At 57.3% G+C, this 14,793-nt stretch overlaps 1 protein-coding gene across 1 annotated transcript in view; it reads right to left on the reverse strand.

Annotated features, from left to right (window-relative positions):
* Positions 1-12,735: 12,735 nt before the first annotated feature.
* The window catches only part of GALNT14 (polypeptide N-acetylgalactosaminyltransferase 14), a 135,376-nt gene continuing 133,318 nt past the window's right edge, over positions 12,736-14,793 (reverse strand). Inside the window, exons 14-15 of the mRNA XM_055122820.1 lie at positions 14,647-14,766; positions 12,736-13,225 (exon numbers count right to left, since the gene is read on the reverse strand). Of these exons, the coding sequence (XP_054978795.1) occupies positions 13,073-13,225; positions 14,647-14,766 (273 nt within the window). The 3' untranslated portion in view covers positions 12,736-13,072. The remainder of the gene's footprint in view (positions 13,226-14,646; positions 14,767-14,793) is intronic.

Below are 14,793 nucleotides of genomic sequence, written 5' to 3' on the forward strand. Positions count from 1 at the left end.
AATAGCACATGAAGAAGATGCCCAGCACATGGTAAAACCTCTGAAGAGTCTGGTCTTTTAGGGATGTGCTGGGCCTGGAGTAATAGCTCAGCGGGTAGAGCATTTGTCTTGCATGCAGCCAACCCAGGTTCGATTCCCAGCATCCCATATAGTCCCCTGAGCACCTCCAGGGGTAATTCCTGAGTGCAGAGCCAGGAGTAACACCCTGTGCATCGCTGGGTGTGAACCAAAAAGAAAAAAAAAGGGTGTGCAAGAGTGTGCAGGAGGGGAAAATGGCCAGAGACAGGAACATTTGAGCCTGGAGTAACTTACGTGCTCTAGACCCAGGGCTCTTCCAGACCCAGAACAAGAAGCCCCCTCAGGCCCAGAGCGGCAGTGAGCAACTAGACCTAAGGAAGGAAGACAAGGAGGCGGAGGTGCAGGGGGCCACGCCAATCTTGGCTGCAAAATTCTCCCGGAGCTCCTGCTTAGAAACATCTGCATCCGGCCTGGCTGGTTAAGCTGAGTGATCCTGAGCTGTTCGATTTCTCTCCCCTGCGAGTTGCCTGCTACGGCGCTCTGGGGGAATCTGATTATCCCAATGTAATATGTAATCACCAGCGGGTTTTCAGTCCTGTCAGGAGGCGAGGAGCAGGGTGCTGCCCTGCTCCGGGCCCGCGGTCGGGTCCTTTCCAGAGCTGTCTGTGTCTATCCCCAGGAGGCAAGTGAGCCCCGCATGTATTGTCTGCTTGAAGAGGTTTTGTGCAGCACGGCCAAAATCAAAGGGGGAGACGGTGCCGTTCTCAGCAAAATCTGCCGAGTCAGAATTAACAAGAAAACGGTGTTAACTAATGATCAAAAGTGAAAATGTGCTCAGGAGCTGCGGTGCTTAGCTTCCTGGCAGGGCTGCGTGGAGCTGCCGGGAAGGTACTAGCAAGAGCGGTATGTCCTTACGGCAACCGAGGAGCCGTCACTCACAAACTTGTCTGGCATCCCGGAACCCTGCTCTCTCCCGGGCAGGGCCTCTTCCTCCTCTCACCAGACCCCTGCTGCTTTCAGAGATGTCCGTCACTTGTGTCCCAGACCATAAGTCTATCTCGCTGAGTCTTTATGAACAGCTGTGGGGGTGGGGTGGGGGCAGCAGGCACACAGCTCTGTTTCACAGAGATGGACGAGGCCACGCGGTGGTCAGATCTGCAGACAACTGGAATTCCCGCGCAGAGGCGTCCTGGGAAAGAGATCACCTCCAGCTGCACTCAACTGTCAGCCTTGGTCCTTCGGGGTTGAGTATTCCCGGACTGCCCTGCAAATCACACAGCTCTGCCCTACACTTAAACATTGAGGTGGGGGAATAGAAAAGAAAAGGAGCAAACTTCACCTTGCTCCTCTTGACACTGGAGGCCAATTCTCCCAGCCAGAATCCTTTTCTGAAGAAAGCCCCGGGGGACATGTCCTCACCAGCCTCTGCTCCCCGTGGATGCCTCATTAGATTCCCCTCACACAGACCCAGAACCAAGGCAGCGTCACTGGGGGGTGGGGGTGGGGGTGAGCAAGAATAGGAATCCCAAACTCCGCTGAATCCGTCATTTCCAGGTGGCTGTTTTGCATATTGTACAAGCAGCCCAGGAGCACTCCTAAGAGGTGGCGGCTGGGGCAAGCAGCCTGTGCAGACAGAAGGGGCAGACACAGGGGCAGGAAGATGGGACGGGGGTTAAGGGGCTTATCTGGCATGCAGCCAGCTCTGGCCCCATCCCTGGTACTGCATAGGGTACCCCAAACACTGCAGGAGCACTTCTGAGCTCAGAGCTAAGAAGAGCCCTTGACTTTGACTGGGTTTGAACCCAACCCCCAATAAAAAAGAGATGGTTAGGGGAACTTACAGCGACACCAACCCATGGAGAAGTCAGGACCTCTCACAATGAACAGACTTCGTAGGACATGTCCGGGTCACAGACATGGTTTCCAGCTGTTTGAGTTGTATTTTTTTTTAAATTTTATTGAACCACTATGAGATAGTTACATAGCTGGAAGCCTGCTTCATGAGCGGAGGGGAGGAGGCAGATGGAACAGAGAAGGGATCATGAAGAAAATGATGGCTGGAGGAATCAATCGGGATGGGAGATGTGTGCTGAAAGTAGATAATGGACCAAACATAATGACCTCTGATGACCTCTCAGTGTCTTGTGTTGCAAGCCATAATGCCCCAAAATAGAGAGAGAGTATGGGGAATATTGTCTGCCATGGAGTTGTGTTCTTAAATATCCTACTACCCAGAGGCCATTGGAAACCTGAGAAATTCTCCAAAGTGAAAGGCAGAAGTCCAGGGGGATGGTGCCACCGGCAGGTCAACCTGTACCTGTGGGGCAAGTGCATCGGCAGCCTGATTGTGACTTCAGGTTTCCTGATACCCCCAAATTGCTGCCGTGCATTTGGTCAGGCCCAAAAACTTGGGACCAAGTTTACCAAGAAATTAAATGACCAAAAGTTAGGTATGTGGGAGCCATGCCCACAAATCACCTCTGGCTCAGCTATACAAGTTCATTTTTTGGCCTTATTTCAGAGACCCATAAATAAATCTCAAAAGAGATCAAAAGCTGCAGTTAAACTGAAATCTCCGGGTTTTCTCAAAGTTGGAATGAGCTACCTCCCCCACTTCCCAATACTCATGGAAGCACTGACAGTCACCCTCTATGAACCAGCTCCAGTGCCACCCTGTAGACTCTATTACCAGCCTTGCTTCAGAGACCCATAAATAAATCTCCAAAGAGACCCATGCATGGCTGAACAGACGGGGGTAAATTGGAGGGGGTGGGTTGGCCAGCGGCCTGCCCAAAGAAAACTCCCTGGAAGCCGTTTGCTTCCACAATCCAAAATTGCCACCATACCCCCGACCTGACTTCACCGTCTCAGGACAGACCTCACCAAGAAATAATCAGCTGAAAATTCAGGTATGTGGGTTTTGTGACTGAAATCTCTAGGCGTTCTTGGGGTTGGGATGGGCTACCTCCCCCCACCTCCCTGTACTTCTGGAAGTCTTGGCAGTCACGCCACACCCCAAAGTGTCCAGCCAATTGAAAAGCTACTCCAGCCTTATCGTCCTGATAAAAATGCCAAATGCCCTGAATAAACACCATGACCTCTTAGCACCCGTATTGCAAATCATAATGTACAAAAGGAAAAGGAGAGAGAGAGAGAGAGAGAGAGAGAGAGAGAGAGAGAGAGAGAGAGAGAGAGAGAGAGAGAGCAAGAAGGAAAGTGCCTGGGGGTGGGGGTGGGGTTTTGGGGAATGGCGGTAGGGAAATGGGACATTGGTGATGGGAAACATACACTGGTGGAGGGATGGGTGCTGGATCGTTGTATGACTTAAACCCAATTATGAACAGCTTTGTAATGGTCTATCTCACGGATTTTAATTAAAATTATTTTTTAAATTAAAAAATAGTAATGCGGAGTTCATGCTCAATTCAATTAGCCTAATCAATGACTGAATAAATAGCAGTACTCCTACATTAAAAAAAGAAAGGCAGAAGCTCTCCTCCTGTTCAGTGACCTAGACTGTTCTTTCATTCTCCCATAGAAACACTGAATTCCTGACCATGAGGACTGGTGGCGGTCATAGAAAAAGAAGGGACAGAGATGTCACAAGGGTCCTGCGTTTTCCCTGGAAATGGAGAACAAAACAAACAAGGAAACCCCGGGGCTCTAAAGATTCCCACAGAAGAGTAGGAGGGAGAGGGAACCGTTGCTAGAAGAACAGTAGAAGGAAAATTGCCAATAATGCAGGATGTAAGCACCTTCATGTAAGACGTGGAGGCCAAGTATAGATGGTTCAAGGGGTCCAGGTAGAAGAAATCACGAACCAAATAAAAATGACCATGCAGACTTCAGTGAGACTTCAGGAGCAGAGGCAGAGGCAGGGAGTCATCTGGGTGGACAAGTGACTCGGTGGCCCTGTGTTCCTGAGGCTGGAGAAAAGCCTGGGGAGTCAGTGTTCGTCTATATCAAGGCATCTGGGCTCCCTGAGCTCGGGCCCGCGGCTGTCCCAACTCTCACTGTGCGTGCAGGGGCTGCTCCCTGACGGGTGGCAACTGGATTTATGGTCCCCCAAGGCTGCTACTCAGACGTCTTCCTTCCCGGTGCAGGAATGAGAATCGCTGTCCTTGGTCCTGCCGGGGACTCTTTGCTGCAGGCGGCCAGGAAAGAGTGGCAGGTCACTTGGCATGCTGGCGAGTGGGTCTAGAACCTCAAACCTGGGACAGCGCTTGACAGCGAAGCCTTGGGATTCGGAAGGAAAAGGATGTGCACGCGACAATTGCGGATGTCGGCGCAGTTAAAAGCACGTGAATTAGAACAAAGTCGTCTTTACAATGCGAATATTTTCTCCCTTACAAATGCAGATGAAAAAATTTACCTCCAATGCACCCATTTGCAGGAATGTCCTCTGGGGTATTATGGTATAGCAGGAAAAAAATTGTGTGAAAAAGGAAATATATCATGAAAGAAAAAGAAATATGAGCCAGGCGAGAGGACCCAAATGAGAGACTTGGGTGGTGGGATCCCTGATTGTCAACTGTGTGCAGGCAAAAAAAGCAACTGTAGTAACAGTGGGACTTTTGACGGGGACACTTAAGAAATAATTTTTCTCTTTTTTTCTTTTTGGGGTCACACCCAGTGATGCTCAGGGTTACTCCCGGCTCTGCACTGAGGAATTACTCCTGGAGGTGCTTGGGGGACCATATGGGATGCTGGGGATCAAACTTGGGTCGGCCGTGTGCAGGGCAAATGCCCTCCCCGCTGTACTATTACTCTGGCCCTAAGAGAGAAATTTTCTAATTTTATAAAAATAAAGGATGTTTCTGAGACCTTGAAATTTGACTATGACATATTGGGAGATTTAGAGAGGACTGTGAAAGATTCACAGAAAACCAGGAAACTCAAAAATGAAGAGATGATCAATTCCAGGGCAGATTGAGATCATTCGCAAAAGCAGTTCTGACTGTCATTTGCTATTTGGCTCAGCGAGTAAAAACCAATATGATTTTGCCCACCCTTATTTAATCAGTAAATCACAGGGTATGCAGAGCACAGCGTGGGTAGCGAGGTGGAAAAACTAAGTCCTTACGCCATGGCACAATGTCTAGAGTAATGTCTGTTATTGCTACTTCAGAGACAGCATCTTAAGTTTATAGAGGGAAATGTCCAGGGAACATTCCGGAAGTATGAGGGCTGAACGTCTCATAGTATGGAGTGAGGAGACTCCAAGCAAGTCACACTTTGATTCAAAGAGTTGACTAATATGAACTTGAGATTTGATTCATTTATTTGCTTTGGGGACCACAACCCGTTGTGCTTACTCCTGGCCCCGCACTCAGGGATCACTCCTCACGGTGCCTGGAGAGCATGCAGGTGGCGGGGATTGAACCCGCGTCACCGGAGCAAGAGCACTCCCCGCTGTACAGTTGCTCAGGTCCCACTGAGCTCTTATATATGTTGTTTGGGAGAAGCTCTCCTGGAGAAGTGTGGGGACCGCGAGGGACAGGCGCTGACCCTGGAACTGACGCGGCAAAGCACGCACTCAGCCTTGGCGCCAGACAAAGCCGCCTGGTGCTGTCCTGGCCGGGGGCTGCTGACCCCAACCCTGTCGTCTCCAAACGGCAGCTTGGCTCTTCGGGCGCAGAAGACGATCCAGAAAATGTGCAGCACTTTGAACTTCTGAATCACCATATCGGTAGCTTCTCCGTCAAGTTTGTCTTTAGATTTTTTTTTTTTTTAAAAAAAGCTAAATCTTCTTGGGGACAAAAAGCCAAGAAGCGAAGCCAGCATGCTCTGGGCCCGAGAGGCCCAGTTTCCAGCCTTGCCCACCTCCCCCTCCCCCGCCCATCCCGTGTCCCTGGCTCGCTTCTCTGAGCACAGCTTCAGGAAGCGGGAATTGAAGGACACCCCTCCCCCTCACTCCCCAAGGTCCTTGGAAGCACGACTGGGCACTGACTTCACTGTAGTCTCAGAAACCCCTGGCTGCTTGCTGGGAGCAGGCCCTAAGCAGTACTCATTTCACTGGAGCAAATAAGGGTGATTAGAGGTATTTGCAGAAAAGCAGCAAGAAGAGGCCTGGGCATAGGCTGCTGAGAAGCCAGATGGGCCAGAAAGGCTCAGAAAGGCTCTGTCGAGTCCTCCTCGTGCCCAGCGGCCGGCTCAGGCCCAGCCTCAGTGGGCCCTGCTCGTTCTCCTTTTCCTCACGTGGGAGTCCCACTGGGCAGCAGTGGTGAGAGAGAGGGACAGGGAAGAGACACGGGGGCTCCGGGACTTGCTTTATCTCAGGCTTGCCTTGTGCTGTGGAAACTTCTAGAAGGCGCCCCGGCTTCCCAGCAGGTGGAAGGCCTTCATGCTCCGGTTGCACCCCCGCTGAGAGCCTCTGGTCTGGACGTGGAGCTGCACCCTGGGGGTGGGATTCGTCTACAGTTGGAATGTGCCGGGGCCTCCTCCCCCCGGAGACCCCACAGCCCAGAGTGGCCAGGACACGGCCTGGGTCTCCACTCGGGGGCTCTCCCCTCTCCTCTTGGGCCTCGCACTGCCCAGCCGGGGCGGGGCATGAGGCTGGCAGACCAGTGGGGTACTCCCTCCGGCCACAGACGTCTTGGCCTGTCTTATTTGGTTTTGTTTGGGGCCACCCCCCGTGGGGCTCAGGCTTATGATTGGCTCTGGGTCCAGCGATCACCCCTGGGTGGGCTGTTGCAAGGTCAGCGCCTCACCCGCTCTCTGGTCCCTGTTGCTGATACGTTCGTTCACCCAGTTCCAGGGCTTCGGGGAAGGGGGCCCCACCCTCCCCCTGCAGCCCCCAAGAGATGCTTGAGCACTTCCCAATCGCTCAGAGCCCGCACTCTGCAGGCAGCCGGGGGTCTGGGGAGCAGGACCATTGCCCAGTGGTCTGGGTGAGGGGTGGCCTGGCCTGCGGGAGGGGCCAGCAAGGAGCCGGTGTGGGGGTTACAGACCAGCCACAGTGCAGCCCCGTCAGCGAGCACCCACGGGCAGCACAGGCCCCGCTTCGAGGGGCTGTAACGGTGGGGGTGGGGACAGACGGCCGCGGAGGAAGTGCAGGCTGGGAAGGCCAGGTGCCGCGTGGAGGGCCCGTGGGGGCAGCGGGTGCAGGCAGGAGGGGCCCAGGACGGGCTTCGGGAGCCCCTCGGCCTGCCCTGCCCCAACTCAGCCTCCAGACCAGCCCACGATGCTCCTTATGTCAGAGCAGGCGGGTGCCTGGGCAGAAAGGCGACTCCCGGGCCTGGACCGGCCCCTGTCCTTTGCCTCAGCCGCCTGCCCGCCATCCCCTCCTCCTGTCCTGGAGAGCAACAGCCTCACCCCTCCTCTGCACCCTTCCCTCCCGGCCCTACTCCCTCTTTCTGCCCCCAAACTTGCTTGCAGCCCCACTAACTGTCCTTGAGGGTCCGCAGGGCGTCTCCGGCATCTGGCAGCGAACAGGTGTCTGGCGAGTATTTATTGCTCGTGACTTCATGCTCCCCGTGGGCCCACGGCAAGGTCATGGTTCTGCAGTGGGCAACTGACCAGTCCCTCCAGCCGCTCTTCCTGCCAGTGCACGCGTACCTCAGGGGCACCCGCGCCCCAACAAAGGGCCTCAGGGGAAGGGGCCTGAGTGCCCTGCCTGGTCTTCGGGGTGTGCATGCTCAGGGGGTGCACACGGGGTTCCCGGCAGGGACCACACCCGGGCCACCGAGGAAACCTGAAACCTCAAGGGAGGCTCAGGACGCCACGAGGGCCCTTACGCTGCTTGGCACAACCCACTTCTCAGCACCCCCGCAATGCTCAGCACCCCCGCAATGCTCAGCACACCCCATTCCCAGTGCACCCCACTTCCCAGTGTACCCCACTTCCCAGTGCACCCTACTTCCCAGTGTACCCACTTCTCAGTGTACCCACTTCCCAGTGTACCCCACTTCTCAGTGTACCCACTTCCCAGTGTACCCACTTCTCAGTGTACCCACTTCCCAGTGTACCCACTTCCCAGTGTACCCACTTCTCAGTGTACCCACTTCCCAGTGTGCCCCGCTTCCCAGTGTACCCACTTCTCAGTGTACCCATTTCCCAGTGTACCCACTTCCCAGTGTACCCCACTTCTCAGTGTACCCCACTTCTCAGTGTACCCAGCTTCCAAGTGTACCCCACTTCCCAATGACCCCCACTTCTCAGTGTACCGCACTTCCCAAATGCACCCCACTTCTCAGTGTGTCCCACTTCCCAGTGTACCCCACCTCCTAATGCACTCACACTTCCCAGTGTACCCACTTGTTGGTGTGTGCTCATTTCCCAGTGCCCGCCATTCTCAGCACACCCCACTTTGCAGTGTCCCCCATTCTCAGTGCCCCCCACCGCAGTAGCAGCACCCAGGGGGTTTGAACCCAGAACTCAGGAGCACCTGCCTGACCCGGAGCCTCACCTAGAGTGCCGGGGACTCGGGGAAGTGACGGGAGCGGGTGTCCGCACGGGGGCTGAGGCCAGGGCCCGCTATGGAGGCGGCCCCACCGGGGTTCCACAGTTAAGGTCAAAGGCAGCGCCATGGCCCTGGCTCGGGGGAGGGGGAGGCCATCTCCGTCCTCCTCGCCCCCATCCCTGCTGGGTCCTACTTTGGACTCAGGGCTGCGGAGAGCCTCTGGTCTCTACTAGCCTGCTTACGGGGCTCCCTCAGCCCGTTTCACAGGAGGCGCTCGTGTCACTGGCTGCTAGTCACCCAGCTTAGTCCTGGCGGAGCGTGTTTGGAGCCGGAGTCCCGAGGCCCCAGAGTCCCGAGACTGTGCTTGGGGGGAGCATCGGTCCGAAGGAAAGGGGAGGGGCGAGTACAGAGCCCAGAGTGCAGGCTGGCACGCGCACGTTCAGGGTTCGATTCCCAGCACGGCATGATCCCCCCGTCCCGAGGTGGGCCCAAGTGGCATCGTGTCCTTGGGGGCTTGCGCTGAACCATGGGATAGCTGAGAATTGCCGGGGGGGGGGCGTGTCCTGAGCACTTCTCGGGAGAGATTCCCTTCAAGGAGAGAAATCAACGAAAAGGAAGCCTGCGCCCATGGGACTGTTTCCTGGAAGTCGGGGTGGGAGACGCAGGGGTGTGTTCAGTTCATTGGCCGAGTGGGGACGCAGGGGGGAGGGAGAGGAAGGTCCTCCTCCTCCTCGCAGGCAGCAGGATGGAGGGTTGGGGTCTCCTCACTGAGGGACAGCAGGGACGCCTCCTGGAACCGAAGGTCCAGCCTGTGGAAGGAGCCTTGGAGTGGGGACAGAGGCTCACGCCTTCAGCCCTGCATCCTGGGGTCAGGTGACACCCTCTCCACCCCACATAGGGCCAGGGCAGAGCGGACGGGCTGAGCTCCGGGAGGTCCGTATCCCTCCAGCACCCATGGGCCCAACAGCCGGGAAGGGCGGCGGCAGGCACCGGTCCCTCACCCCGGGGCGACTCCCCGCTCCTGCCTTTCATTACGTCTGTAATCCTGCTTTATGATTTCCCGCTGCAAAGCCGTGAAATGAAAACGACGCAATCCACCGCTGAGAGAAGTGTCGCGCGCGGTCCCCTTCCAGTGCGCCCTGAGCGCGGTGCTGTGACGGCTTCATTACATTAGGCGGCTGCGTGGCGAATGGGAAAGCTCTGGATTGAGTTCATCTGACCGGCTGCCCGAGACCACGGATCGCCTGGGAGCTGTGTGTGTGTGTGTGTGTGTGTGTGTGTGTGTGTGTGTGTGTGTGTACGGGGCGGGGGAGGGCTTCATGCCAGGGAGGAGAGGCCTCCACTTCAGTGGGCAACGTTCCAAGTCACCCCACACCTGCTCTGTGCCTCTCTGGTGGCCAGAGGTTGCCCCAGGTGTTGGCACGTGCCACGGAGCAAAGAGTCCAGAGCATGTCCCCTCCCGGGGCTGTGTATGCAGTTAGGGGGACAAGGAGTCGTGGGGAGACCCCTGGTCCAAGGGAAGGCAGCCTGAGCTCGGGGGGCTGGGTGCCGGGGAGCTGCCACAGATGGAAGGCGAGGGCTGCCATCGACCCGCCTCCCCTCGGCCCCCCGAGTCTCGAGAGCAGATTCTCTCGCGCTGGGCTCGTCTGCGGTATTAAAGATTTCCATTACTGATAGTTCTTTCCAGTTAGCACTTTCGGTATTAAACTCTGTCATTATGCAGTAAAATATGCATGATCTCGAAATCTATGTGTATGATAACGAGGTTTCATTGTTGTGAATTTGTCTTCTCGTCCTCCGTTTCTGCCTTGGCTCTCCTTTGAGCACACGTCTAGCCGGAGCCAGGAGGTAATTAGAAAGTGGTACTAAAGAACCCCAGGCTTATTCTTGCACGCGGCCGCAGGAATGTATTGAGTGTCTACGCTCAGAGACAGTCGTGTCCTCCCCCCACCCCGCGCCCCCCCCACCTGGCTGGTGGGAAAGACAGCAGTGAGAACTAATTACAGTGCCGGGGAAATTGGTCTGAAGTGACATGGAAACCCCCTTCCATGCTCGCAGAAAAATATTGCATTTAGTACCAGAGCCAATTTGAAGTCACAGCTGCCTGTGAAAGCCAAGGAGGAATTCCAGATTCCAGAAATGAGAGGGGCCTGGAGGCAGCGTGGTGAGAAGTGAAGCCTGAGATGTGCAATCAGGGCTGACTTTCAACACCCCGGCGGAGGCAGGCAGGAGCACCGAGAGCTCGTGGGCGCCAGGCCATCGACGGGTGCAGGATGAGCATTGGGGCGGAGGAAAGAGGGCCTGCGAGCGTCTGCGCCACAGCACTCTGTGCCCCGCGGGCCTGGTGTGGGGATTCTCTCCCTGCCCTAGGCGCGGTCGGGAGAACACTGGCAGGCCAAGCGGAACCCTCCCCTCTGTGCGCAGGGTCCTGAAGCCCCCCGGAGGACACAGTGGCTGCTGGGGGTGAGCTCAGGTGGAGAAAGCACCACGCACGGAAGGAAGATGCTGCCGAGGGGCGTCGTGGCGTCAGAGTGGCACCAGGTCTGGTGGGCTCGGGGGCCCAGGACTCTCTCCAGCCCCCTCACTGCCCGGCTGCTGCTTTGATTCTCTAGTTCATCGAGGACCTAGGCACAAGCGCCCCTCGCTCAGTTCCCAGAGGAGAAGTGGGGAAACCCACTGGCCAGGACCCCCACGGTCGGGACCACAGCCGGTCGGGGGGCTCATCCAGACAGGTCTCTGCACAGAGGCTGGTTCTCATTAGACCGGTCCTGGCTTTCAGCCGTAGCCTGGGTCGTGAGTCTGGACGCCTGCGGGTCCCCACAGTGCAGCGTCTAGACTCAGACCCGGGGACTGAAGACCAGCTCAGCACCTGGCAGCCAGTGGCATGGCAGAGTTCTGCTGCGCTCAGTCCTGTTGAATGCAGGGTGCAGGTGACCCAGGTGGGGTGGCCTCTGTCCCACTTGGTTGAGGCTGGACCTGGTACCAACAAACTAGACTGGGTCCCTCTGCCACCAGACTAGACTGGGTCCCTTTGCCATCAGACTAGTGTGGGTCCCTATGCCATTAGGCTAGTGTGGGTCCTTATGCCATCAGACTAATGTGGGTCATTATGCCATCAGACTAGTGTGGGTCCCTTTTATCATCAGACTAGTGTGGGTCCCTATGCCATCAGACTAGTGTGGGTCACTATGCCATCAGACTAGTGTGGGTCACTATGCCATCAGACTAGTGCGGGCTCCTATGCCATCAGGCTAGTGTGGGTCCCTCTGCCATCAGGCCAGTGTGGGTCCCTATGCCATCAGGCTAGTGTGGGTCCCTATGCCATCAGACTAGTGTGAGTCCTTATGCCATCAGACTAGTGCAGGTCCCTATGCCATCAGACTAGTATGAGCCCCTCTGTAATCAGACTAGTGTGAACTAGTGTGAATCCCTATGCCATCAGACTAGTGTGAGTCCCTATGCCATCAGACTAGTGTGAGTCCCTCTATTACCAGACTAGTGTGAGTCCTTATGCCATCAGACTAGTGTGGTCCCTCTACCATCAGACTAGTGTGGTTCCCATACCCTCAGACTGTCCTTCTGTTTGGGATGGCCGGTCCTGGGACTTCCTTCTGGCCAGCCAAAGTGGGGACTGTGACGGGGGAAGACGGTGGCTCTGCGAGTCAGTGCCCCCCGTCCTGCAGGCGCTCACGGCTCCTGGACCCCCCGATGCTGTGGTTGGGCTGGAGAGGCCCCGGTTGCAGGCACCCAGGGCAGTCCCTCCCCCCCCCCCCCCCCACACACACACAGGACCAGGATCCCATCCTCAAGCCCCGGGAGCTGGCAGCAGACCGTGTCCCTGTGCCTGGCCCACGTCTTGACCATGGTCCTCAGGTGCCCTGGGGGCCGGGGGAAGCCGCAGCAGGGTGCGCCTGAGTGGGGGCTGCTTTCTGCTCGGGCCCAGGGGTGGCCTGTCCTCACTCAGCACAAACCCCACACAGCTGGAGGGAGGGACGCAGGGGACAGACAGGGATAAAGGACAGTTCTTCCCTGTGACTCTGGTAAGGCGGACTCTCCCGGGATACGAGGTCAGAAAGTGTCTCTGGGGCACCCAGAGGCGTCTCGAGTACAGAGGGGGCCAGGTGGGCCTGGGACCCGGCTCCCAGACCTGGACTTCCGGCGGGTCACTTCCCGGGAGAGATGGGCCTCTGGTGTTTCAGCTGAGAACCGGGTCTGACTCTGCTCGCACAGCCTACGGGCGGCTGCCCGGGGCGACAGCCCTGTCCCGGCTGCAGCTCTGTCCCTCTGCGCCCACTCTGGTCCCACTGAGCTGCACAGAAGACCCAAGAGCCACCTTTATTGGTGTCCACAAAGCCTCCTTTGGCCTGGAGGGTCAGCCCTAGCGCAGAGGGGCCGGGGACACTTTCCCCTCTGGCCTCTCGCGGGGTGGAGGAGACCGTCGGCCCGCCCGTCCCTTCCGGCTCCCAATGCACCTGGGGACAGGCGGGCCAGGACAGGAGCCGACGGCAGGCGGGACTCCAGGACCCCGCTAGGGTCGACACCTTTGTCTTTGTGCTTCAGAGACAGTGCTCCTGTCTGGGGTTTGCCCCGTCGTGTCGTTGGCTCAGTGGGGGCGGCGTCTGCAGTGCCTCTGGGGGTGCCCCGCGGGGCCCCTCAGGAGCTGCCCGTGTCCCAGTGCTGGCTCAGGACCGAGGTCTCGCACGGGTTGACCACCACTTCCCGGTTGTGCTCCGAGGCCAGAGGGTCGGTGTCCAGGCACAGCTGGGAAGCCTTGTTCTCCAGGTGGGAGCCCGACTTGGTCCATTGCTGGAGAGAGGGAGGGAGGAGAGAGAGGAGAGCGGCGAAGAGAGAGGAAGGGTGGAGAAGGAGCGAGGGGGGAGGGAGGAGGGGGGAGGAGGCAGAAGAGAAGAGAGAGGGGGAGTGGGAGAGAGAGGAGAAAGGAAAGGAAGAGAGAGGAGGGAGAATGAGAGGGAGAGAGGGAGAGAGAATGAGAGGGAGAGAGAGGGGAGGAGAGAGGGGAAGAGAGAGGGGGAGAGACGGAAGGAGGGAGAGAGAGAGGGAGAGAGAGAATGAGAGGGAGAGAGAGGGGAGGAGAGGGGAAGAGAGAGAGGGAGAGATGGAAGGAGGGAGAGAGAATGAGAGGGAGAGAGAGGGGAGGAGAGAGGGGAAGAGAGAGAGGGAGAGACGGAAGGAGGGAGAGAGAGAATGAGAGGGAGAGAGAGGGGAGGAGAGAGGGGAGGAGAGAGAGGGAGAGAGACGGAAGGAGGGAGAGAGGGAGAGAGAATGAGAGCGAGAGAGAGAGGGAGAGAGAGGGAGAGAGAGAGGGAGAGAGAGAGGGAGAGAGAGAGGGAGAGAGAGAGAAAGGGGGAGAGAGAGGGAGAGAGAGGGAGAGAGAGAGGGAGAGAGAGAGAGAGAAAGGGGGAGAGAGGGAGAGAGGGAGAGAGAGGGAGAGAGAGGGAGAGAGGGAGGGAGAGAGAGAGAGAGAGAGAGAGGTGAGCCCGGCTCTAGTGTAGCGTCTCTGAGGCTGTCACCCTGAGACTCTACAGGTACAAGGGAATAGAATTGCACTGAACTGCTCTGCCAGGTAGTCTCTGTGTGTGTATGTGTGTGTGTGTGTGTGTGTGTGTGTGTGCGCGCGCGTGCTTGTGCGTGTGTGTGTGCATGTGTGTGTGTAAATGGGATAAAATAAAAAAGTAAAAGCCAAGTCATTGTGTCTGCCTGAAGACTCATCAGGCGGCAATGACTTTCCAAGCGACAGGCCCAGAGTGCGGGATGCATCAGTCATGGCCAGTGCCTGTCCCTCCCCTGCTGAGCACCCAGGACATAACCCCATTGTCCTCTCCCGCCCACCTCTCAGGACAGCACCGGGGGACAGAGTCCACCTCAGCAAGGTGCCCTAAAGGGCCAGGCCAGCAGCATCCGTCAGGGAGCTACATCGATTTGCTTTTCAGTGAAGGAGAAAAGCTCAGAGAAGGTCGTTCACCTGCCCTGGGCCACACAGCCTGACAGACACTAGACTGACACTTGACCCTGGGTTCCCAGGTCAGTGCTGGTGGGCCAGCATCCGCGGGCACAGCCCTGGGCCCACCCAGGAGGCAAGAGCAAGGCTGGCCAGCTCAGGACCAGCACGCAGGTGTCCACAGAGGCTGACCACGGCCAACGCCACCTGGCTGAGGCCGGAGACAGCATCAGACGCCCCCTCTCCCCCGCGGGCCCCTTGCACCTACCTGCCTGTCGTCCCCCGTCCTGCAGAGCTGCAGCAGCACGGGGGCGCCGGGGAAGAGGCCGACGACGGTCAGACAGAGGCTGTCCTGCAGGATCTGGTGGGTGTAGGTGAAGGCCCAGACCTGCAGGAGGACACGGGGGCTGTCAGG

Source organism: Sorex araneus, chromosome X (genome assembly GCF_027595985.1).
Source record: "Sorex araneus isolate mSorAra2 chromosome X, mSorAra2.pri, whole genome shotgun sequence".
In the NCBI taxonomy this organism is placed as follows: domain Eukaryota; kingdom Metazoa; phylum Chordata; class Mammalia; order Eulipotyphla; family Soricidae; genus Sorex; species Sorex araneus.